Raw genomic sequence first — 26,314 nt, 5'->3', positions numbered from 1 at the left:
AACTCCATATCTGGTAAATTGCTTGCCTCCATTTCATTTAGGTCTTTTTATGGAGATTCCTCCTGTTGTTTCATTTTGGGCCTGCCTTTTTGTTTCCCCATTTCTTTGTTTGTGTTTGTTTCTGTGTGTGGGAGAAGACTCCTGTGCCTTCCAGTCTTTGTGGGATCACCTTACTGTGGGACCCAGTTGTGTAGTCTCCTTGATCTGAGCTGTGTGCTCTAGGAATGACCCTTGTGTGGATTATGTGGGTTCTCCTGTTGAATCTGGGTTGTGCCATTTGTGGTTGGGCTCAGACCTCAGGCTTGTTGACTGAGTTTCTACCCTGACCATGTCATGCCAACTGTGATACAGGTGATGACAGAACAAAACAGGACAAAATCAGACCAAACCAAAAAGATCACAAAGAAAAACAACAGAACAAACAAAAAGCAAAAAAACCCACGCTAAGACAAACAAAACCAAAGCACCAAGAAAAATAAAACCAACAGCCTCAACAAAAAGACTAAGAAACAAACAAAACAGACATCCAAAAAAAGAAAAATACTATGATACCAGAAGAATCAGGAGAGGAAAGCTAGAAACTAAAATAAATAAAAGAGAATATGAAAACAGAAGGGAAAGACCAGAAATAGGGCAAGTATAAAAAAAAGGAAATAATGAGTGAAATAATAATTTTAAAAAGTAATACTAAAAATCAAATATAGGATAGGAAAAGAAAATGGGAAAAGAAGAAAAATTGAATTAAAAATAACAAAGTTAAGTGAGAATAAAAAGAATTAGACTAGAATAAATGATAACAGAGAATGTGGGAAACAGTAGAGAAGAGAGACAGAAAATTCAAACGAAACAAACTAAACCAACCGAAACCAAAAAAGCAAAAACCCCACAAAACCTTTCTGTCTGTTATTTGTGGAGCTTGCTACATTTTGCTCCAATGCTTTTATATCTGGCTCCTTGGTGTGTGGGTCCCAGGCCTCCAGGGAAGTTGTCTGGTGCTGGCCTATATGAATCACTGTCTCTCCTTGCCCTGGGCAGGCTGGCTGAATCCCTATACGGCAGATACGCAAGTAGTCTGGTGGGCAGGACCTCTCTAGCCAGAGGCTGGGTCGGCCTGGCCGCTTGCCTCTTGAATGTACTTGTTCTGGGCTGTTTTTCCTTCACCCACGCAACTGGGCTCTCAGGGTATCTGGTCTTGGTCAGGGTGGTTTGAACAGGTTTGCTTTGGGTTGGTGCCCGTAGCTTGGAGGGGCAGCTGGGTGCTTTCTCTCCTTCCAATGCTTCAGCTCTGCCTGAGTCATTGGCAGCCACTTGACACCTATAGCAGAGGTCCTTGCTCGGCTCTCTAATTTTTGAGCTCAGCTGGTTCTCACTGGGTGGTCCTTCTGGCCAGGCTCCCACCAGGCCAGATGTCCTAGTCCCCCCAACCACCAGGCCCAGACAGTCAGGCACAGATTTCTAGCCCAGAGCTGTTTCATGGGTCAGGGAAGGGCAGCCTTCATTCCAGTTGAGGTGGTCGAAGATCATTCCTCTTTCTGAAGACACTGACTGGCCCATCTTGGTCTCTGCTAAAAGTTCTTTCAGGGAATAATCAACCCTTTATTTTCACTGCTGGGTGGTTGACTCAGATCCCTTCCCTTGTCCAGATTTCTGTTGAAAGGCTCCCCCCTCAGACACTGATCCAGGGTAGTTTCCCAGGCTGGTGGTGTAACCAAGCACTTGCTTTTTGCCTGGGATAAGGCGATTTGAGTCGTGAGTGTCCCCCTTTCCTCTTCCCCAATTATTATGAAATAATAATTTTAAAAAGTAATACTACTAAAAATCAAATATAGGATAGGAAAAGAAAATGGGAAAAGAAGAAAAATTGAATTAAAAATAACAAAAAGTTAAGTGAGAATAAAAAGAATTAGACTTTAATAAATGATAACAGAGAATATGGGAAATAGTAGAGAAGAGAAACATAGAAAATTCAAACGAAACAAACTAAACCAACCGAAACCAAAAACAGGGCAAAAACCTCACAAAACCTTTCTGTCTGTTATTTGTGGAGCTTGCTACATTTTGCTTCAATGCTTTTATATCTGGCTCCTTGGTGTGTGGGTCCCAGGCCTCCAGGGAAGTTGTCTGGTGGGCCAAATTCCCACTGATTCCCACTGTCCCATGCAGTCTGGGCTCACCTTTCCTTATCTCTTTCTCTGGTTGGGGGATCTCTGCATGTGGCTGAGAACCTATGCTCCCAGGACACAGGAGCTGCGCTGCTGAGCCACTCCGCATCTTCTGTCCTCTCTCCATGATCCAAGCTTGCAGTATTTCTGATCAGTTTTTTTCAGCTGGTTTTTCAAATCTAGTGTTCTGCCGAATAACCACAAGTCTGGTCCAGTGTTTGGACAAGTGGAGGGCACTTCCTTAGAGTGCAGCCATCTTTTTCTTCCTCCTCTGCCTATTTCTTAATTGGATTGTTTGTTTGGTGTTGAGTTGTATGAGTTATGTATATTTTGGATATTAACCCCTTGTCTGAGCTGTTGTTTGCAAATATGTCCTTCCATTAGTTTGGTTGCCTTTGTTGTCTTCCATTTGTTTTTCTGTTCAGAGCTTTTTGGTTTGATATAGTCCCATTCATGTATTTTTGCTATTATTTTCCTTGCCTTTGTGGTCAAGTTCATAAAATGTTCTCTAAGACCAAGGCCCATAAGTGTAGTACTGTTTTCTTCTATGTCATTTATTGTTTCAGATCTTATATTTATGTCTTTGATCCATTTTGAATTAATTTGTATATGTGGGGGCAAACTGTTATCTAGTTCATTCCTTTGTACGTGGCAGCACCATTTATTAAAGAGGCTTTCTTTTTTCCATTGTTTTTTGGCTCCTTTGTCGAAAATTATTTGCCCATATACATGTGATTTTATTTCTGGGCTCGCAGTTCTGTTCCATTGGTCTGTGTGTCTGTTTTTCTGCTAATACCATGCTATTTTGATTATTGTAGCTCTGTAGTATAATTTGAAGTCAGGGAGTGTGATACCTCTGCCTTCATTCCTTTCTCTCAGGATTGCTTTGCCTATTTGGGATCTTTTGTGGTTGCATAAAAATCTGATGATTGCTCATTCTATTACTTTAAAAAATTACATTGGCATTTTGATGGGGGTTGCATTAAATCTGCATATTGCTTTGAGTAATGTGGACATTTTAACTATGTTGATTGTTCCAATTCATGAATAATGAACACAGAATACCATTCCATTTCACTTTGTTTTTCAATTTTTTAATAATGCTTTGTAGTTTTCAGTATATAGGTCCTTCATATCCTTTGTTAAGTTTATTCCTAAGTATTTTATTCTTTTTGTTGCAATTGCAAGAAGAATTGTTTCCCCCCCCATTTACTTTTCTGAAGGTTCATTGTTAGTATATAGGAAAGCAGTGGATTTTTGCACATTGATTTTGTATTCTGCAACTTTACTGTATTTGTTTATTGTTTCTAATAATTTTTTGGTGGGGGTTTTAGGATTTTCAATATACAGAATCATATCATCTGCAAAAAGGACACTTTTACTTCTTCCCAATTTGGATGCCTTTTATGTCATTCTCTTGCCTAATTGCTCTGGCTAGGACTTCCAGAACTATGTTGAACAGGAGTGGTGAGAGTGGGAATTCTTGTGTTTTTCCTGATTTTAGAGGAAAAGTTTTCAGTTTTTCACCATTGAGATTGATATTGGCTGAGGGTTTGTCATATATGGCCTTTATTTTTATTTTATTTATTTTTGGTGATTCATCCTTTTTTAAATTTATTTTTGTTTAAAATGTTACAGATGTCCCTTTTACTCCCCAATGACTCGTTCCACCCCATCCCATCCCCCTCCTCAGTCCCTTTCCCCACCATTGTCCGTGTCCTTGGGTTGTGCATATATGCATATAAATTCTTTGGTTATTCTCTCCCTCTCCCCCCACATCCCTCTGACATTCGTCAGTCTGATCTATGCTTCCATATCATTGAATCTATTCTGTTCACCTGTTTATTAAGTTCTTTAGATTCCACATATAAGCAAGATCATGAGATGTTTGTCTTTCTCTGCCTGGCTTATTTCACTTAGCATAATATTCTCCAGGTCCATCCATACTGTCCCAAAGGGTACGAGACCCTTCTTTACAGCTCCATGGTGTAAATGTCCCACAGCTTCTTTACCCGCTCATCTAATGATGGGCACTTGGGCTGTTTCCAGATCTCAGCTATTGTAAACTGCGCTGCTATGAACATTGGGTGCATATATTCTTTCTGATTAGTGTCTCAGGATTCTTAGGATAAATTCCTAGGAGTGGGATCACTGCGTCAAAAGACAGCTCCATTTTTAATTTTTTTGAGGAACTTCCATACTGTTTTCCATAGTGGTTACACCAGTCTGCATTCCCACCAGCAGTGAACTAGGGTTCCCCTTTCTCCACACTGCCAGCAGGAGTTGTTGGTTGATTTGTTGATGGCAGTCATTCTGACAGGTGTGAAGTGATACCTCATTGTAGTTTTAATTTCCATCTCTCTGATGATTAGCGACGTTGAGCATTTTGTCATGTGTCTCTTGGCCATCTGTATGTCCTCTTTGGAGAAGTGTCTATTCAGGTCCTTTGCCCATTTCTTAATTGAATTGTCTTCCTCTTGCTGAGTAGTATGAGTTCTTTGTACACTTTGGAAATTAGCACTTTATCAGATACATCCTTGGCAAATATGTTTTCCCAGACCGTGGGGTTCCTTTGTATTTTGAGGCTGTTTTCTTCTGCTGTGCAGAAGCTTTTTAGTTTGATGTAGTCCCATATGTTTATTTTTTCTTTTGTTTCTCTTGCCCTAGGAGATGTATCAGTGAAAGTTCCACTCGTGGGATGTCTGTGACTTTACTGCCTATGTTTTCTTCCAGGATTTTCATGGTTTAGTGACTTACATTTAAGTCTTTTATCCCTTTTGAGTTTATTTTTGTGTATGGTGAAAGTTGGTGGTCTAGTTTCATTTTTTTGCATGTATCTGTCCAATTTTCCCAACACCATTTATTGAAGAGACTGTCTTTACTCCATTGTATGTTCTTGCCTCCTTCATCAAGTATTAACTGACCATAATGGCGTGGGTCTATTTCTGGGGTGTCTGTTCTGTCCCATTGATCTATATGCCAGTTGTTGTACCAATACCAGGCTGTTTTGATTACAATGGCTTTGCAATACAGTTTGAAATCTGGTAATGTGATCCCTCTGAACTCTATTCTTTTTTCTCAAGATGGCTGCAGCTATTCGGGGTCTTTTTTGGTTCCATATAAATTTTTGAAATGTTTGTTCTAGGTCTGTGAAATATGCTGTTGGTATTTTCATAGGAATTGCATTGAATTTATAAATTGCTTTGGGTAGTATGGACATTTTAATGATATTAATTCTTCTAATCCATGAGCATGGTATATTCTTCCACTTGTTTAATTCTTCCTCTATTTCTTTTTTCAGTGTCACATAGTTTTCCTAGTACAGGTGTTTCACATCCTTGGTTAAGTTTATTCCTAGGTATCTTATTTTTTTAGTTGCAATGCTAAATGGGATTGTTTTTTATTTTCTCTCTCTGAAAGTTGATTGTTGGTGTATAAGAATGCCATTGATTTCCGGATGTTGATTTTGTATCCAGCTACCTTGCCAAATTTGTTTATCAAATCTAGTAGTAGTTTGATGGACTCTTTAGGGTTTTCTATTTATAATATCATGTCATCTTCAAATAATGACAGTTTTACTTCCTCCTTTCCAATTTGCATACCTTTTATGTTTTCTTCCTGTCTGATGGCTGTGGCAAGGACTTCCAGTACTATGTTGAATAAGAGTGCTGAAAGTGGACATCGCTGTCTTGTTCCTGTTTCTAATGGAAATGGCTTTAGTTTTTGCCCATTGAGTATGATGCTGGCTGTAGGTCTGTCATATATGGCCTTTATTTCTAGGCCTTTATTATATTGAGGTACTTTCCTTCTATACTTATTTTATTGAATTGTTTGCATCATAAATGGATGTTGTATTTTATCAAATGCTTTTTCTGCATCTATTGATAAGATCATGATTTTTATCCTTTGTTTTGTTAATGCATTGATTGATTTATGTATGTCGAACCATCCTTGTGCCCCTAGAATGATCCCCACTTGATCGTGATGTATTATTTTATTTATTTAAACAATTTTAAAAGAACGAAAACTTTTTGATAGTATTACTGATGTTCCCCCCTTTCACACCCCTCATTGGCTCGCTCCACCCAGATCCTGCCCCACCCCAGGCCTTTACAACCTGTGGGTTTGTGAAATATACAGTCTTTGTTATGTTAGATATATTCCTTCTATACCCAGTTACCTGAATTTTTTTATTTTTATTTTTTATTATTTTATTTTTTAAAATCTTTATTGTTGAGACTATTACAGATGTCCCCATTTTCCCCCCATGATGCCCCTCTACCCCCTCCCTCTCCCTCCCAAGGGCTTCACCACACTATTGTCTGTGTCCATGGGTTATGCATATATGCATATAAGTTTTTTGGTTAATCTCTTCCCACAGACCCCCCTACCCCTTCCCTCTGAGATTCATCAGTCTGTTCCATGTTTCCATGCCTCTGGAAACTGAACATGTTATTTTTATGGTTTATTTTCATTAGATTTCTTTTTCTTTTATTTTGATTTATAAATATATATATATATTAATATATCTTTATTGATTTCAGAGAGAAGAAAGGAGAGGGAGAGAGAGAGATAGAAACATCAATGATCAGAAAGTCATTGATCGAGCCCACAACGTGGGCATATGCCCTGACTGGGAACCGAACCTCTATTGCCTGGATCCTAGGTCGACGCTCAACCGCTGAGCCACGTCCGGCCGGGTTTATTTTGATTTTTAGATTCTATTGTTTATAGATATGTATTTATTGCCATTTTATCCTTCATATTTTTTATCTTTTTAATTTTTTCTTCTTAAGGAAGACCCTTTAACATTTCATATAATACTGGTTTAGTGGTGGTGAACTCTTTTAGCTTTTTTTGGTCTTTAAAGGTCTTTATCTGACCTTCTATTCTAAATTATAGCTTTGCTGGGTAGAGTAATCTTGGTTGTAGGTCCTTGCTTTTCATCACTTTGAATATATCTTGCCACTCCCTTCTGGCCTGCAAAGTTTCTGTTGAGAAATCAGCTGACAGTTGTATGGGTGCTTCCTTGTAGGTAACTGCTTTTCTTTTGCTGCTTTTAAGATTCTCTGTTTTTCTTTAACCTTTGGCATTTTAATTATGTGTTTTGGTATAGGCCTCTTTGGGTTCATCTTGTTTGGGAGTCTATGTGCTTCCTGGACATGTATGTCTATTTCTTTTACCAGGTAAGGGAAGTTTTCTGTCATTGTTTTTTCAAACAGGTTTTCAATTTCTTGCTTTCTCTCTTCTCCTTCTGGTGTTCCCTGATTCAAATGTTGGTACCCTTGAAGTTGTCCTGGAGGCTCCTTATACTATCTTCATATTTCTGGGTTCTTTTTTCTTTTTGCTCTTCTGGTTGGGTGTTTTTTTCTTCCTCATATTGCAAATCATTGATTTGATTCTCGGCATCCTCTCCTCTACTGCTGATTCCCTGTAAATTATTCTTCCTTTCAGTTAGTGCATCCTTCATTTCTGACTGGTCCTTTTTTATGTCATTGGTGTTTCACTAAGTTCCTTGAAGTTTTCACTAAGGTTCTTGAAGTTCTCACTAAGTTCCTTGAGCATCCTTATAACCATTGCTTTGAACTCTGAATCTGGTAGTTTGCTTGCTTCCATTTCATTTAGTTATTTTTCTGGAGATTTCTTCTGTTCTTTCCTTTGTGACATGTTTGTCTCCACATCTTGGCTGCTTCCTGGTGTTTGTTTCTATGTTTTAGGTAGAGCTGCTATGTCTTCTGGAATTACTAGAATGGCCTTGTGTAGTAGGCGTCCTGTATGGCCCAGTGGCTCAGTCTCCCCAGTCACCTCAGCTGGGCACGCTAGGTGCCCCTTTGTGTGGGCTGTGTGCACTGTCCTGTTGTTGAGCCTTGATTGATGGTGTCACTAGGAGGGATTGACCCCCAGGCCAACCAGCTGTGAGGACCAGCTGTGACTACAGCAGAAGAGCTGCCGTGCAAGAGACGCCTCTGTGGTGCACAACTTGCTTCAGTGGGGCTTTGGTGCTCTCTGAGTTCACCCCTTGAGTGTAACACTGGTGGAGGTGGTAAAGAAGTAATCTGCCATGGTCTGAAGCTGATCACCAGGTTCACTGGGCCCTCCTGGGAGGGGCAAAGTCAGCTACTGCCTGTGCTCTGCCTAAGGCCACCCGGCACAAGTTACAGAGCAGTCTGCAGGTAGCTGCTACTTCTGTTGGGCTTGGAGGTACCCAGGAGAGGCCAAGCTGTGAACCAAGGCAGGCTGCTCCTAGTGCTGGGCCTGGGGTTTCATATTGAGAGGTATGGGGTACACTGAGGCCAGCTGCTGCTTGTTTGAGAGATTTTAGGAAAATCAGTAGCCTGAGCCAAGACCGCTATTCATATAGAAAAGCCACTTCAAACAGCTTGGGTGGGGCTGCAAATTGGGTGGGGCCGGGGTCTTACAGAACCACCAGGTTAGGTAACAGTGTGGGCCAGGTTAATGTAGACTCTTAGATATAGTGCCTTCCTATTGGCTCTGTGGTGAGTAGGTCTCAGCAGAGGAACAATGACAGCACTTTTGTCTGGGAGAAAGATGCTCCCCAGTTCTTTCCCTGATGTCAGACAATTTAGTTCCTCCCCGTATATCCCTGGATCTGTCCAAGCTGCTGCCCCAATGCTGGAGCTCAGAGGGAGTGAGTCCAAGTAAGTTTGTGCAGGGGCTCTTTAAGACGAACTGCCTGGGATTCCAGTAGCCTCTGTGTCACCCACCCACAATCTGCTGGTTTTTGTAGCCCAAAAATATGGAGACTTCTCTTCCCAGCACTAGAACCCTGGGCTGAGTGCCTGGTGTGGGGCTGGGACCCCTGGCTCCTCATGGGGGGCCTCTGCAGCCAAGATATTCTTCCCAGTTCAAGGAAAGCACCACACGTGGGCGTCGGACCAGCCCATTCCATGCCTCCACTCCTCCTACCAGTCTCACTGTGGCTTCTTTAATTCTCTAGTTGTAGGACTTCGTTCAGCGACACTTCAGGTGGTTCTGAATGCTGTTTGTTCTGTAGTTTAGTTGCAATTTTGATGCATTGTGGGAGGAGGCGATTACCAGGTTTACCTACTCCACCATCTTTACCCTCCTCTCCATGATGTATTATTTTTTAAATGTATTGTTATGTTTGATTTGCTAGTATTTTTTTTTCTAGGATTTTTGCATTTAATCTTCAGAGATATTTGTCTGTAGTTTTGTTTTTGTGTTGCCCTTCCCCTGGTTTTAGCATCAGGGTTATATTGGCCTCATAAAATGTGTTAGGAAGTACTCCCTCTTCTTCAGTTTTTTGGAAGAGTTTGAGAAGGACAGGTTTTAAATCTATGTTTGGTAGAAGTCACTGGTGAAGCTATATAGCTCTGGACTTTCATTTTTGGGGAGATTTTTTATTGTTTCAATTTCCTCACTGTTTATCAGTCTATTTAGATTTTCCAGTTCTTCAGGATTTAGTCTAGGAAGGTTATATATTTCTAGGAACTTAGCCATTTCTTCTAGGTTATTGAATTTGGTGGCATATAGTCTTTCATAATATTCTAGAATGATCCTTTGTATATCTGTGATGTGTGTGGTGACTTCTCTCTCATTTATGATTTTGTTTATACGAGTTTTTTCTCTTTTTTCCTTCGTAAGTCTAGCCAGGGGTTTGTCAATTTTATTAACCTTTTCAAAGAACCAGCTGTTTGTTGTATTAATTTAAAGTCTTTTAGTTCTCTATTTCATTCAATTCTGCTCTAAATTGTATGATTTCCTTTCTTCTGCTGACTTTGGGATGCTTTTGTTCTTTTTCTAGTTCTTTAAGATGTGATGTTAGGTTGTTTATTTGGGATTTCTCTTGTTTCTTGAGATAGGCCTGTAATGATATAAACTTTCCCCTGATTACTGCTTTTGCTGCATCCCAGAAGTTTTGATATGTCATATTGTCATTCTCATATCTTTTTATCTCACTTTTTTCAAAAAAAGTATTTGTATTTATTGAACAAAGTTTTATGTTTTTATTGTTACATAAAAATCAACTAAGTCTCAAGATTTGTTTACATATTCAAAAAAGCACCTTAGGTCCAGTTGCTTAAATTTTCATGTATTTTCTACTTACTTTTTAAAATTAAAATAAATGTTCCTATGAAACAAATCATAACAGAACACCTTATTAGAGATGTCTGTGCTGGAAGAGTTCTCTGTGCTCCCATTCCAGTTTGTCCTGGCTGCCCTCTAGGTTTACCTCCTGTGTTGGATCTCGCCTTTCCTGGATTCCCTTTCCCTCCTTTCTTGGTTTACTCTTCTTATGAAACACAAGACTCCAACTAGCTTCCTGAGAAAGAGTGCCTGGGAGGCAAAATTTTTAAGATTTTACGTGTCTGAAAATATCTTTATTCAAACTTGCCTGTTTGACTATAGAATTTTAGCTTACATCAGTTTCTCAGATTTGAAGGCTTTGTTTCATTGTCATTGCTGAAAATCTAACGGCATTCTGAACTTAGCCAAAAGACCAAGAAGTGATTCTAATGACATTCTTATTTTTTTAATTTTTCCTTTTCTTTTTAGAGGGAACAGCCTAGGGAGGGGCAAGACAGATCACTCAAACTAGTAGTAGGTAGACTCAGAGCAGGGTGGGGTTGTCCACTGTGGTGGTAAAGGTGTTTAGCCTATGTCCTTCCCAAGAGGACAGAAAATGGATATAGTCTGCCCAATGTTCTCTATTTATGAAACAATAAAAGATTTTTGGGCGAATGAAAAAGAAAGATCCTTGGGCAGTAACATTTTTATATAGAACAAATAAGTGCTGTATATTTCTGCTTGCAGTGCCTGCTTTTTTCTTATGTACCTATCATAGGCATCTTTCTAGGACAAGAAAATATGTTATTTCTTAACAAGAAATGAAAGGTTTTTTCAAAGGCCAAGAACAGAATCTATGTATATTTTTGCACTTAAAGCACTCTAATATTTTTCTTGATAAAAGTGAAGATTTAAAGAGCCGCAGTTTCATTAGGTGCTAGTTGATGTGTGGCGGTTCCCCACAGCCTCATCTTCCTTTTCCTGTGCATGTAGTTCCTGGCTTATCAATGAAAATACCTGACTAAATTGTTTAAGCTGAATTCCTAGCTTTCTGTGCTGTATATTCCATTTTGTTGGCAAGATAGTCTAATGGCTTCCCTCCTGTTAGCAGAATGCATGGTAGAAAATTGGTAAAGAATTCATTTTGTTCTTTCTCCTGCTTTAAAAAAGAGAACCCAGCAGGACAGAGATATTCAGCATATTATTTCATTTTTGAAGTTTTTGCAGAAATAAACAAGATGATTAGTCATAACTCGTAGAGTTAAAAAGAAATACTTCAGTTTGCTGATTATGGCGAGCTCAACTAACCTAAAATGTAGTGAGTTTTTGGTGTGATTTCAAGTGGCTTCTTTATGCTTAAATTTGCAAAAAGTTTCCAATGCTGTTTTAGTATTTCAAATAATATTTAAACAGTTTACTATCAACATTGATCTGAATTTATATGCAATAAAAGTTAAGTGATGTCTCCAAGTTTCTGGAAATATACATATGTATTAAAAGCCAAAAGTTGACAGTTTTGTGGTAAGTTAATAGTCTTGACCTACTGTTATAAGAAGAGAAGTTGCTTTTAATCTGTGGTTTACTTTTTTAACCTATTTTGGTTATAATCTGTGTCAACAGTCACAATGAGCATTTTTTAAAATATCTAAATAACAATGTAGAAATTCTAACATTTTAAAAATAATATCCCTTATTTACTTTTTTGTCAGTATGGTACTGCAAGTCTTGAAAATATAAGAAATTGAGGACAACTTGCAGGGCAAGGGCAAATGTGAACTTAACATTCAAATAAAAATTTTTGCATACTGTTTGCAGCTATAATATAAGGAAGTATTTCTGTTACAATTGTTTCCTTCTCCACCAGTATAAAAAATATAGTTTTTATTATGGAAAATATTAAAACTGTGCAAAAGTAGAGAAAATGGCATAAAGAACCTCTAGATACCTATTATCCAGTTTCAACAATCGTAACTCGTGGCCGATTGTTTCATTCATACTCCTACCCACTTCTTTCTCCTTGCTTCCAGTCCACTTTGAAGCGAATACCAGATATCATGTCTGTTAGGGTTTGGCTGGTGATGTGGGTTGTGAAAGAATTTACAATTAAGAGATGTAGAGAGGAAGTTTCTTTTTACTTTCCAAGAGAGGCAAGGGCCAAGTATTGCTAGTCAATATAGGGCCCTTATTCTTTTATTGTCTTTGTAATTTTACTTTCCATTTCCTTCCCTGTTATTTTAATGGGGTTTCTGGAGTGAGTAGAGGTGAACATGCAATTTCAAAAGGCCATGTTTAATCAGAATTTCTCTGCTGGGCATTTTACATACTAAATATGTATTTCACCGTTTCCTTCTCCACCAGTATAAAAAATATAGTTTTTATTATGGAAAATATTAAAACTGTGCAAAAGTAGAGAAAATGGCATAAAGAACCTCTATATACCTAGAAATACTTGACCTCTTGAACAGGATCACAGAGCTAGTAAATAACAGCAGGTAGTCAGGTCCAGTTTGTCTGACTCCAAAGGCTGGTGCTTTTTCATTGTGCCTCCTTGAAATGATGCTTCTAGACTGGGACTTTTTTTGTTTAAAGCTGGAGAAAACAGCAAAAGAAAATTTTGGTGGCTTTTTAAAATGAAACAAACATTTTAGGGCTTGAATTTTTTCTTAAAAATACTTTTGTATTTTAATTCTGTCCCTATAGTTGTAATTTTAAAATGCACCATGTTTCTGCATAGCTCTAATGGTATGCTATACCCTGGTTTGAGCAGCAGAAATTGTAGTTCAATCTTTTTTTTGTAGATGAGGCCCAGACGTGTTACCCATAGATCTAGCAAATTAATGTCCCAGCTGGGCCAGAATATTAGCATACTGATGACCCCCCCCCTTTCTGATTACCTTTCCCCCAATATTTTATTTCAAAGGTATAGAGGAATTGAAAAAATTGTAAACACCCATAAACCCATCCATCCATCCATCCATCCATCCATCCATCCATCCATCCATCCATCCATCCATGTGTCTTTTAAGTACTTTCTACTACACTCTGATTCCAGGGTTTTTCCCCATTTATTTGAGTCATTAGTCGAGAGTATGAAGGGGGAAACACAAATATTTGAGTGCCTGCTTTATGCTTAGGACATAGTGGAGGGAATATAAGATAGCATTTATGTCCTGAAGGAGTTTACAACCTATTGAGTACAATTTATGAGCATATAAACTAGGGTAGTGCAAGGCTGTGCTTCCTGATTTAGTATAGAATTAGGAATTACTGATAAAACATGGAAAATGTTTAGGCTTAAGTGTAGCAAATTCACTTTCAACCCCTAGACAATATATGCATGCCTGTATACAGAAAAAATTATACTTTGTCATAAACTAATTCAATCTCTTCTTTGGCTCAGTGTTTTCTGCTTCCCTTCTTTTCCTTTTTTATGCTCAAACCTTCCCTGTGGCACATGATAAAAAGGTCAAAAAGAGGTACAGAATGAGAAGGCTTTTCTATTCAGTTCCCTAGCTGACAGTTTGCCCTCTTAGGAACAACCACTCTAAGACCAGCTTCCTTCAATCTGGAGCTACGTAATACATATAAAAAGCATATCCATGTGTGTATATACATATAAATGTATTAAATACTCAGAAACCTAAGCATATACATTCTTTTTTACAGGCAAAAGGAAAGAAACCATTATTTGTACAGTTGATCCTGGAAAATATATGGAGTTTGTATGATGCTGTCTTTTAAATGCCATCTTTTAAAGGTTAAATATCTATGGTGGCATATTATACACACGAATTTGTACCTGCTGTTCTGATTAGTGATTTCTTCCTTACCTCCTGAGTACTTACTTCCCTTCACTCTGGACTCCTTAAATCAGTGTGCATTATATCTTCCATTCTTTCATGTGCTGGCTGTATTTCTATATTTATGCTCAGATAAAAGGCACTTGTTTCCTACTTGTAAAAGAGACAACTTGGGACAATAATGTCCTCACCCCAATTACCATCAGTACATCTTTTTAAAAATTCCACCTAGAAGCTGGAGGACAACAGTTGCCTTAAGACATTCTTGAAGCTAGATTAGGTGGAGATAGTTAGGAAAGATAAAGTGGTCTTCATCTGAAAGAGCAACCCTAGTAAGTGAATGAACACTCAGTGACATGTACAAATTCCCACCAGAGAGAAAGCATGTTATGTTTTTAACATTTAAACCTCTATTCTTTATTTTGCTTCACTGTGAGTCATATGCTGATTCTAAATAAAAGCAATTCCCTGATTTATAATTAATTCATCCATTGAACAAATCTTAATTGCTTTTTGGACCTCAGAATTACTGGGCCTTGTTCATCTTTCCTGAATCTCTTTTTTTTAATCCTTACCCAAGGATATGCCTTTGTCAATTTTAGAGAGAGAGGGAGGGAGAGAGAGAAAGAGAAACACTGATGTAAGAGAGAAGCATCAATCAGTTGCCTCCCGCACAAGCCCGACCAGGGATCAAACCCACAACCTGGGTATGTGCCCTGACTGGGAATTGAACCCACAACCCTTTGGTTTACAGGATGATGCTCAAAGGAAAGATAAATGATACAGTCAATTTTTTAATTAATAATCTTGGAACAAATACATTAACAATTCCTTAGTTATATAGCATTATACAATTTTGAAAGAACTTTCACATATACCAATTAAACCCTCACAACATCCCTGTGAGGTAGGCAGGGTTGGTGTTACTTTCCTATTACTAGTGAGAACAAGGCTCAGAGGTGAAGTAAGGTCACACAGTTGGTAAATGACGGAGCTAGGTTTAGAACCTAGGCCTTTTGACATGCTGCCTCCCTGAGAACATTCAAGTAATGATATCCTATGCTACATATAATGAACTTTTCTCTCCTATGATGTTGATCAGATCTGTTTTTATAAGTTTGATACCACCTTTTCCTAATATCCAAAACCACTCAAAATATGATGAGACATTTCTTCCCTATTACTGGACTATTTCTCTCAGATGAAACTTACTTGTATTTTAAATTTTGAAAATCCTCAAATTGAAAATTCACTTCAGAAAATTCTGTAAAAGTACTCTTAAGATGAATACGTCGAATTTGCTTATACAGAAACTGCACAAACCTGTTTATATTTTTGAAAGCTTTGCACTCTTTCCCAATAGGGTGTTTAGATGTGTATAAATGGAAAAAAGGAAAAGGTGTTCAGTAACATTACTGGGGAATCTATGCAGAGTGTATCCAAGTGCAATTCACATCACACTAATTTGTTTTTGTTGTTGGCCTTCTAGAGGAAGGAAAACCATTAGATAACTTTGAGGTGTGATCCCATATTAAGTATGACATCCTCAGCAACAAACTAGAAAAATGATCTGAATTATGCCAATAGGAGGAAGGTTCAAGCAGTAGTGATCAAAGCATGTGGTAAAAAGGAAGAAACACTTGCTCTTCAGTGGTTTTGCCTAGGTCCAGTGTAAATATTCTTATCAAGGCAAATTTTAAGCTATAGCATCACCTATGTTAAATTGAGAAATGTGAAACATGGTAGAGTTATCAACTTGGAATATAAGACTGAAACTGAATGTAACTGAGTCAAAACTACCTATCAAAAAGCGAGTAAAGCTCAATGGGCATAAAAGGCAAGGGATACAACTCAACTGCTCTGGTATGGAGAGAATCAGCAAATGCACACATTCAGGTTAAAGTGAACTGTAGAACAGAAGGCATATAAAATAGGTTTTAAAAATATGAAAATGCACTAAGCTGTATTATCAGGAATGTGTTTTTTTTTTTTAAATTCCAGTTTCAGCCTTTTAAATTTGAGAGCAATGGGGAGAAACTTAAGCCTATGGGGAGGAGATGGTGCAGAAAACAAATGGGATCTAGAAACGGGGTTTGAGGAGGTAGGAGATTAGGGAACACCAAGAAACAACTTAAATACATTCAAAACTGGATGTAGAATCCTAAATCCACTCTCTCCAAAATGTTTACTAAATTGAGAGAATTGTTTGTAAAAGCTGGTGACAATAAAAGTGACTATTTTACCTCACAAAAGAAAGTAGTACTTGAATATAGATTAGAAATTATGCTGTTAAAGATTAGTTCACTGATCAGGCTGCATAAACTGAAATGTAAGTGCTGCTGTCAGTGACACATGGCAGAAAACAGCTTCCAAAAACTGAATTGCCATAGTAGGACTCAACATAAGTGAAACTATTAAACAAGTGCTTAACTTTTTCTACTTGAAGCCTAATGAAAAAAACATTGGCAGCTTTACTTAAGAACTCTAACAGTTTACATGAATATGAAAAATATTGCAGCTACCTTTAAGTTTTCTAAGATAAAACTTGAGAAGATCTAGAATGTTCTAGTTCAGTATATTGGGCTCAAAACCATCTATGTGTCTGAAATGCATTTAGGCTATCTTCCTTACATAGTATCATTGTCATCATCATCTTCATGTTTTCTCTTCAATGGGTTTGATTCACTGGCCGTGGTCTGCGATGAAACCATGTTAGCGGTAATGAGAATATTTTTGGGTCCAATCACTGAAGGATTAATCAGAACATTTTGAACTGCAGTTGTTGCAGGAACTGTAAACAGAGGAGAAAACACCCCCAAACTATGAATTACCCAGGGTCAGAAACATATGGTAAAAAGTATTCAACAGAGTTAAGTGTAATTCGAATAATTTCAGTAGCATGAAGTACAACTACATCATAGAAGAAACTCAAGTAATTGCACTGCATTAAAAGTTGAATTAAATTTTAAATACTTAAATTAGTATCTAGTATAAGGTTAAAGGAGTTCTGTTATTATTTTTTTTAACTTTTAACTACCTAAAATTTTACTTAGTACTTAGTCATGGGAAGCAACACACTGGATTCATCATGGTAAACACCAAAGGCATATATATGTTCAAGGTAAGGAATCATGCTTCCCTTATAGGCCAATATTTTACATAAATAGTTTACTGTGTGTGGTTAAGTTTAAGATGTGAATTTAAACATGTGCATTAATAAACTATACTATAACAGAATTCTACTTATATTATTCCTACTTTATATGTCTCCTTCCATGAAGTAAAGGCACACTTTTCTTTTGATGTACACTAATTTGTATTATTTTCTTGAGCTTTAACCCCAAGTGCTTTCCCCTGAAGATGGCTTAGATTTGTGGGCCCTAACTTATTTTAGTTTACAGTGTTTTTTGTGAAACTGATGATCACAGTGAATACTCTCCCTAACCCCCAAATGTTACATATCTTTTAAATTTCACATAATTTTAGTGGGCTCATAGACCCCTCTAAAGATTTGCAGCATTACTGCCACCTTCTTGTTATGATAGTAAAACAATTTAACTCTTGCTATATGAACACACACTGTTCTATACTCACAAATTATTCAGAAATTTTAAAATTCAGAAAATATATTTTAAAAGAACCACTTACACTAACCCTGCCAATGATATTACCTGGTTTGACAGATGTGGACTGAGAAGGTGGAATCTGCACCGTAAATCTTTGGCTTGCCACTGACACTGGAGGTGCAACTTTATTTGTGACAGACACTGTTTGTGGGGTTGCTGTAGTTGTAATTAACAAACAGACCATGTTAGTTAGATGACTTATTATACAGGTTCATCTTCTGCCCTCCTTAGCTTACGAGAAACTAACTTCAAAGCACAGGGAAGTAATAAAAGGTAAGGAAAACTCATTAGAAATAAGAGTGGAGTAACTTCAAAAGTGTTTACAAGCTCAATCGTTTAGAATTAGATGCTAAAATTTCAGGAAAGTGCAGTGGTAAAGAATGTAGGCTCTGGAGCCTACCTGCTTGTGTTTGAAATCAGGCTTTTATCGCCTACTAGCTGAGTGTCCTTGGGCAAGTTACTTAATCTTTTTGTACCTCTCTTTTCTCATCTGTCAGATGGGGACCACAGTACCCATTTAAAAGGATTCTTGTGAGAGTTAAAATAATCCATGAAAAGCTCTTCAAACAGTGACTGGCACTGCATTTTAGTGAAAGGAAGTCATAAAGTTGAGCATTAAAATAAGCTAGCAGAATAAAAACCCATGTTTTCTATTAATTACCCTATGTGGCACTTTTAATTTTTGTCACTTGCTGAGAATTAGAAGATGTCTACTGTGCCCATGAAGCTAAATCAACATGCATCTAACAGAAGCCTATCAAATATACCCCTTGGGGTCCCCAGGTAGGCACAAAAATATTTTTTCTATATCCAGATATATTTTTTAAGTAGAAAGGGATCTTGGAGATAACCTTGTCCAACACCCCTCATTTTAATTCAACCCTTATAATCCAAGGTAAAATTCAAATACCACCCCATTTTATAAATTTTTTTATTTGTTCAGAAGTCATTGCCTGTCTCTGAAATTCCCTTAATGTTATAGGAGCCTTATTATTAGTGTCTTATATTGTTCCCTAAATTGCAAGCCTCGGCTAACCTTTTTTATCCTTGTGAGCACATGGTTTTTGTGCCTTGCTCCTAACAGGCACTCAACAAATGTTTGCTTAATGAATGAATTTTGCAAGACTCAAAGACCCAGCATGTATACTGATGTCACAACTCTCTTAAAAAATGCATTTTTGGAAACATGTATGTTTCTAGTTTTTCCTTTGGGGATGCAAAGGTTTTCCATATATCCCTTTCCCCTGGAACTTGCAGTCTGCCCAGGGATAGAGTTATTGAAAAAAAACTACAACTGTCATCTCCAGGGACAAAGGAAAAGAAAGCCTTAATGGGGGAAGAAAGCCCAAAAGTACCCAGAAACCTGGGTCCTAGTGCTTTGTCTCACAAACACAGGAAGTGAGAACTTTATATCTTCATCCCTAGGCAAGTTTTCTCATGTAGTAAGGAGTGGTCCAAAGAATCTGATGAAGCTTAATGAAGCAATCAATATAAGTTTTATTTTGCCAAGAAAATTCACAGTAGGTAGGTGTTTTCTTGGCCATTACTATAAGGAATTGTTAACATTTAACTAAGTATGGAGTTTAGGCTTTAAAATTCAACACAGTAGTTGCTTAGGTCTTAGGCACTATAAAATTCATTGAAAAAATTTTCAAGTTAAAAACTTGCAACTTCTATTTTAAAATATGTTTTTACTGATTTCAGAGAGAGGAAGGGAGAGGTAGAAACATCAATGAGAGAAAAACAATTAGCTGCCTCCTGACATCCCCTACTGGGGATTGAGCCCATAACCCAGGCATGTGCCCTGACCAGGACAAAGCTCAAACAGCTGAGCCACACTGGCTGGGCAAAACTTGTACCTTTAATAGTTTTTAGCAGCTTCCTCAACTATAGATTTTAAAAATATGTAAAACGTGTACAATAAATGTCTAACTAGGAATACTACACTACTGATCTTAGCAAAAAGGCTGAGAAGTGATCTTACTAGAAATAAAAATCACAACTGATAACTAAAATTGGTTAACTTGCCAAGAACACATGTAATGGATTACCACAGCCTAGACTTAAAAAAAATGGTATTCACTTAATATGAATCCACAGATAAACAGTATTAACCAAAGAGTTACACAAATTATATATGCAAATTTCTGTCCACAGAGGTCACATGAAGTTAGTTAGAAGTGTACAAGAAATACATGCCCGGCCGGGCGTGGCTCAGCGGTTGAGCGTCAACCCAGGATCCAGGCGATCGGGGTTCGATTCCCGGTCAGGGCACATGCCCGGGTTGCGGGCTCGATCAATGACTCTCTCATCATTGATGTTTCTATCTCTCTCTCTCTCTCCTTTCCTCTCTCTGAAATCAATAAAGATATATAAAAAAAAAGAAAAAAAAAAAGAAAAAAAGAGAAATAATATACCAGGCTGGTTTGAAAATGCTGAAATGTAAATTTACATCCTGAGAATATGAAGAGATTATCTATACATCTCAAAATTCAAATGGTGCTTATACTAGAGCTATATGACCTCTATAGGATTCAAGTTATAAGCAATAAGAGCCAAAAAACAATACTGATCAAGGAGCAGGGAATTTTTTTCTGAAAACAGTTTGACTATGAAAGAAATCCAGCAAGAATTTAGGACAAAAAAATCAGGAAATCTAAAACCATTATTTATATATTTCCTTATTAAACAATGACATTAAAAAGATACAAATAATGGTTTCTAAATACCACTCTCCACTAAAAGGAACCAGAGCTCTTTGGAGAAATGACTGATTCTAGGACCGAGGTAGAAATATAAGATGAGCTTGGAACATCCTGTGCCAGAAAGCAAGAAATGTTCAAAGAATGAGGGACAGGCACAGATGAAGGGGTCACTGAATACTACTTTTGAAAACGTTAGTATTAAAAACAATGATTTTTTTCCTTTGATATTCTTAAACATTTTATACATTTTTAAACTTTTGTTTGACTGAATTCTGTTGCCAATTTATTTGGAAATTTCTTTCCTTTCTGATAGTAAGTTGGCTACTGCCATGAGTAAGTTTGGCAACTTCATTTGTATAGAAGGCAGAAAGAACACAACTTAAACTCCAGTTTTTGGTATTATAGTTTATACCAACAACAAGGTTGGGTAATGTCCAAATTTATACTCATTTGGGATCAGATATTCCTTGTTCCTTTCTCATTTTGAAACCTGATAAAATATATATCTATAGCTTTACTAGAGGATGAGTAAATATAATGATGGCAACACATAAGGGAATTTCTGACTAACCTTTTGACTTGGATTATAGTTCAAAATCAAGTGCTGAAGCACTTCTTCTTTACCATCCAGAAAAGGCATTTTCCTTTCTCACTTACCTATAGTAGGAGTGGTAGGTCTGCTACTAACAGCACCAACACTTAACCGTGGAATCAGTCTTCCTTGGTTAGGTCCCTAAGGGATTTAACAAATTAGTTTTAATGTTGTTCACATTTGACACCTAAACCTACCAGGAATGATATTAATGTTGTTGATGTGAATTATTAATGGCTAATCCATGGCAAGAATGTCTTGTTTTTGTTCTATTAGTGTTCTAAATCTAACATTAAAACTAGGGTTTTCATAAATGGATATGAGTATATATGTATATACATACATATAATTCTATATAGTATTTGGTTTAAGGTAGTCTTATTTGGGGATAACAGCTAACTTCTTTATAATTTTTAATCTTATCTTAACTAGTCAATGTCTAAACCCCCCAAAATAAACTCTCTTATAGTGGAATTTCAGACATCGAAAGCAGCCCAATGTGAAGAGAACTTTTTCAGTGGTGAGGGAGCCTTAGGTCATATTTCAGAAAGCAAGTCCAATTCTTGACAGTGTATTATTGGGCTTCACTAAAAAACTATGGTATAGTGGAAGGATTGGGAATTAGGAGACCTGAGTATCAGTCCTAGCTTTGCTATTAACTCCATAGATAAGTTTAGGCTCACTTTACTGATGTGAAAAAATAAGTGTTGGGTTAGATGAACACTGAAGCTCCTTTTAGCTCTAAAAATCTTAGATCTTACAGTTTGTCTTTTAACATAGAGGCTAACTGCAGACATGCAGGTATTTTCAAAGCAGTACATTTTAAAAAAATCCTAGTAAATTAAATTATCTTAGTTTTTAATCTACTCCACTATTTGCTGGCACTTGCTTTTTACAATTTCCCCTAAAACATCTTAACTTTTTAAAAAGCTAAATAGACCCAAAATTGTTTACCTTTTTAATTAAGGACTTCAGCCTATAGTTTGGAGATGTTAAGCAGTATCTGTCAGGTGGCAGTCTGGGTCCTGCATATGGCTTAATCAGAGGTAAAGGGGTTTGATTTTTCTGCCTTGCGATATCCAGTAAAAACTTAAAAAAAAAAAAAAAATCCTTATTATAATTACAATGAAAAAATTATCAGTAAAATGAACTTTAAATAAAAGTTTGCTCACATCTCTCGGGGGAGGAGAGGTAAAAGATTGATCAGCGCGACACTGAATTGCCAGTCTCACATCATCTGCATCAACATTAGGTTTCTTAGCATGGCTCGAATAAATTTTTGCATCATCCAGAATTGTAGTCACATATCCTTTAAGAACAAAACATTTTCTTAAACATATGAAAATTGTTTAATATTTATGGCCACTCTTCTTAATGGAAGATTCCATTAATTTTTAGAAAGTTTATGCATTTTGTTTTTAATATTGAATCGTTCCATATATATGAGATCAATTTAAATATATCACAGTACTAATACTATTTCCCCTTATCTTGAGCTCCTTTTTACTGCTTTAGGCTGAATTCTATGATGTTAACTGTTAATTTATTTGAAAATGCCTTTACAATAAAACGGTCTTTTCAAATTCACAAATTAGGCAAATTTTTGGTATTTTGTTAACTTACGGAAAGCAAATTCCAACATTTGGTTTATAACCCTTGGTTCGTACTCCGTAATTCCCATGTCCTTCAGGATCTGTGCCATCACCTGTGGATTCAAATAAAAAACGCCAGATGCATGACCTAGGTATTAGAAATCAAGACCGGACCCAAAGTGGCATTTATATTTATGATACAAGGTCCACGTTCTCTGGGCTCCAAACTTGTACTTTTCTTCACAGGTGAGTGTCAGGAACACATCAAATGCCGTTGTACCCTCTTTGCTGAAAACTTTTAGTTTTTTGGGCGGGGGGTGGGGGCAAAGAGAAAAAAAAAGGCCTGGGTTGGTTTTCCCAGCGGAGGCAGGGTGGCTACAGCTGGCTGTCATTTTCGGATGCGGCCACAGGGCAGCTGGCTAGCCTCAGAACTCTGGCCGCGCGAGGCAGGGCTCCCAGACCCGGCGAGACGACGAGGCGGCGGGGACCCGAGCTCCGGGAGACAAAGCGGGGCTGCTGGGATGGCAGGAGCGCGCCCCGGAGCCAGACACCCCCATCCCACTCCTTCCGGGCCGCACAGGTTGGGCCGAAGCCAGCACGGAGACCATTCTCAGGCCCTACGCCCGGGCCTGCGTCCCAGGCTCCTGGCCGCGCCGAGCTTTGCGCCCCGCCTCTCATCCTTCGCACTCACCAAGGCGTCTCTCGGAGCGTTCTTGGGAGGCGCCATCTTGCCCGACTCCATGTTCTCCGGCCACTCGTCATCCGGAGAGAGGAGGCCGCTCGCAAGATCCCCGCTCAGGCTCCACCCCTGCGGGGTGCGGAAGGCGGGGTTACCGCGGTGCCCTGCAGGCCGCCTCTTCCCAGCTGCTCCCCCTCCCCGAAGAGGATAATGCGGAGCCGGTAGGCTCGGAAGGTGCCGGTAAAAGTTCCTCGAGGAGCAACTCTTGGAAGAGCCGAGAAGCTCCTCCTCCCAGTGTTCTCTGCACTAGTGCACCAAGAGGGCCACTCTTGTGTTTTCTGGGGCCTCTCCTCACACCTCCCCTGCTGCCACTTTGGCCCCTCCGGTTTCCCTGGAATCCCTGCAGGGGCCCCGCCTCCTACCCCTGTGGTAGGGTTGCCAGGTCAAAAGCAAAACACCAGTTAAATTTGAATATCAGATCAACAACTACATTTTTAGCATAAGTATATCCCAAATATTACTCGGGCTATACTTATACAAAATTATGTGTTCATGATGTGACATTCAAATTCAACACGGCGTTCTGTGTTTTTATTTGCTAAATCTGGCAGCTCTATAGACCGTTCTCCCCACAACAGGCCTTTGGTCAGCTCTGGTCACACTTAAAGCCCTGTCATGGTTGCCCATTTTATACTGATGAGACGCTAAAGCCTTTGACCGCCTGCAGGATGCCACTGGAGCCCCTCCAGCCTTGCTCCTTGGCCTTGAATACTTTTCTCCGTCCCCGCTGAGGCCCACCCAGGGCCCTCCACACCCCACTCTCCACGGAACAGCCTGACTTAAGAAAAGTCTGCATCAGTTAACTGTCTCTGGCTTAAAGTGTTCCAAAGAGAATTCTTTCTTACTCCTCCACAACTCACCAATGCCCTCGAGTGCGCCATCCCAGGAAAACGCACTCTGACCCAGCAGTCAGCCATGCTATGTTCTTTCCCCCACAATTCACATTCAATCTAGCAGCAAGTGCTGTCAGGGGAATCCCCAAAGTCCATCAGTGTCTCCGTATCTACATCCACTGTTACCATGACAACAATCCGAGCCAACAGCTTCCCCACCAAGACTACAAAAACATGTCCCCCAAATTGTGCGCCCCCCCCCCCCATTCTCCACATGAAATAATTCTATTACTTTCCTTAAAACCCTCCAATGGCTTTCCTCACACACAAAAATTCATACTGACTTCTGGGGCTTAGCAGGCCCTTCAGTTTTTGGCAGGAGCTCATTAGACTTGCCTGAATTGGCCATCCACCAGGCATCCATTTTGAACTTCGGGCAAGTTCCCCAAGAACCTTATAGTCTTAGCACATTGTTTCCAGTGGGAGCCTTTATACCTGTGCTCTGCAAGCGCCTTTCCCAGCTCACCTCAGGCAACCTCTATGTAAGACTAATACTAATTTTCTCCCATTTGAATAGGTAATATATGCACAGGGTACACAATTTTAAAAATACCTATTAAAAAACAAGAAAAAGAAAACTTCTGGCTTGGTCCAGCCACTCATTTCATAAAATGAACATGGTATTTCACAAAAGGCAACAGGGTATACCAGTTTCTTGCCTATGTAAATTACAAATATTATCTTTATATATTGTTCCCCCACCCAAATGGTACTAAACCATTGAGATGACCAACTTCTAGAGAGCAACCCAGTATACAGCTATATTAGATGAAAGACCCATATTATATAATAAATAATTGTACACATGTGTGTTATTCCTTTAATATAACAATATAAAAATAGAATTTCATTTCAAGTAGTTTTTCTGTATTATTTACTTTTCTGTTATATACATGCTATTATTTAAACAAATAATAGCACTAGTTAACAGTCCGCGATTAGTAATATTTAATTTCAGGACTAATTAAATAATATGTGTGAGAAAATATAACATTTTTTCATATTTCTGTTCTCTGTCCTAGCAATTTATTTTAAATCTTTTTCAATGTTTTAATTTATCTTTATTGTTGAAAGTATTACAGATGTATCTTTTTTCCCCCCATTGATCCCCTCCACCTGGCAACCCCCCTCCAGGCCTTCACCACACTATTGTCTGCGTCCATGAGTTATGCATATATGCATTATCAGTTCTGAGATTAATCTCTCCCCACCCACCCCAGCCTCCCCTCTGAGATTCGTCAGTCTGTTCCATGCTTCTATGTCTCTGGATCTATTTTGTTCATCGGTTTATTTTGTTCATTAGATTCCACATATGAGTAAGATCATGTGATACTTGTCTTTCTCTGACTGGCTTATTTCGCTTAGCATAATACTCTCCAGGTCTCACGATGCTGTCTCGAAGGGTAAGGGATCCTTCTTTTTTACAGCTGTGTAGTATTCCATGGTGTAAATGTCCAAGAAGATGGTTGATATGATTTCAGTCTTCTTGAACTTGTAGATTGTAGAGACTTGTTTTGTGTCCTAACCTGTGGTCTATCTTTGAGAATGTCCCATGCACACTTGAGGAGAATGCATATTCTGCAGCTTTGGGGTAAAATGGTCTGTAAATGTCTGTTAAATCCATCTGATCTAGTGTGTCATTTAGAGTCACTGTTTCCTTATTGACTTTTTGTCTGGAAGATCTATCCAGTGAAGTCAGTGGGGTGTTAAAGTTCCTTACTATGTCTGTATTGCTGCCGATCTCTTTCTTAAAGCCCCCCAGAAGTTTGTTTTGTTTTGTTTTGTATGACAGCTCCTCTGTATGTAACAGATTGCTTTTCTCTTGCTGCCTTTAAGATTCTCTCTTTGTCTTGAATTTTTGGCATTTTAATGATGATGTATCTGGGCATGGGCCTCTTTGGGATTTTCTTGCTTGGGACTCTCTGTGCCTCCTGAGCTTGTGTGTCTTTCCCCTTCACCAGGTTAGGGAAGTTTTCTACCATTATTTATTCAAACAGGTTCGCCATCCCTTGGTTACTTTCTACATCTTCTGGCACTCTTATGATGCAAATATTGTTATGTTTCATCTTGTCCTACAGCTCCCTTAAACTGTCCTACTGTTTTTAAATTGTTTTTGAGTCTCTGAGTGATTTTTTCTTACCCTGCCTTCTAATTTG

The 26,314-nt window shown here is 38.4% G+C and overlaps 1 protein-coding gene across 2 annotated transcripts; it reads right to left on the bottom strand.

The window, feature by feature from the left end:
• Positions 1–14,792: 14,792 nt before the first annotated feature.
• On the bottom strand, positions 14,793–23,321 carry TAF9B (TATA-box binding protein associated factor 9b). Of its 2 annotated transcripts, XM_016207266.2 has the most exons (7): positions 23,218–23,321; positions 22,558–22,639; positions 22,107–22,243; positions 21,889–22,023; positions 21,000–21,075; positions 17,683–17,793; positions 14,793–16,802 (listed from the first exon to the last, which is right to left on the bottom strand). In XM_016207266.2, exons 1-7 carry the CDS (start codon positions 23,266–23,268, stop codon positions 16,639–16,641), a joined length of 756 nt encoding a protein of 251 aa, XP_016062752.1. In that variant the 5' UTR covers positions 23,269–23,321; the 3' UTR covers positions 14,793–16,638. The 2 variants fall into 2 exon arrangements, with proteins under 2 accessions (XP_016062752.1, XP_016062753.1); XM_016207267.2 differs by lacking the exon at positions 17,683–17,793 and having other exon boundaries at positions 23,218–23,320.
• Between the last annotated feature and the right edge of the window lie 2,993 nt (positions 23,322–26,314).

The sequence above is a fragment of the Miniopterus natalensis genome, chromosome X (genome assembly GCF_054644295.1).
Source record: "Miniopterus natalensis isolate mMinNat1 chromosome X, mMinNat1.hap1, whole genome shotgun sequence".
In the NCBI taxonomy this organism is placed as follows: Eukaryota; Metazoa; Chordata; class Mammalia; order Chiroptera; family Miniopteridae; genus Miniopterus; species Miniopterus natalensis.
This window is presented reverse-complemented; position numbering and strand designations above follow the sequence as displayed.

Bases quoted from the DNA above. Each gene is read 5' to 3' on its own strand.
- TAF9B (XM_016207266.2), bottom strand. From the start codon at position 23,268: ATGGAGTCGGGCAAGATGGCGCCTCCCAAGAACGCTCCGAGAGACGCC. The intron at 22,244-22,557 runs GTAAGTTAACAA...TTGTTCTTAAAG, and splicing joins AATGTTGGAATTTGCTTTCC to GATATGTGACTACAATTCTG. The intron at 17,794-20,999 runs GTAAGTGAGAAA...TTACAACTACAG, and splicing joins ACCTACCACTCCTACTATAG to CAACCCCACAAACAGTGTCT.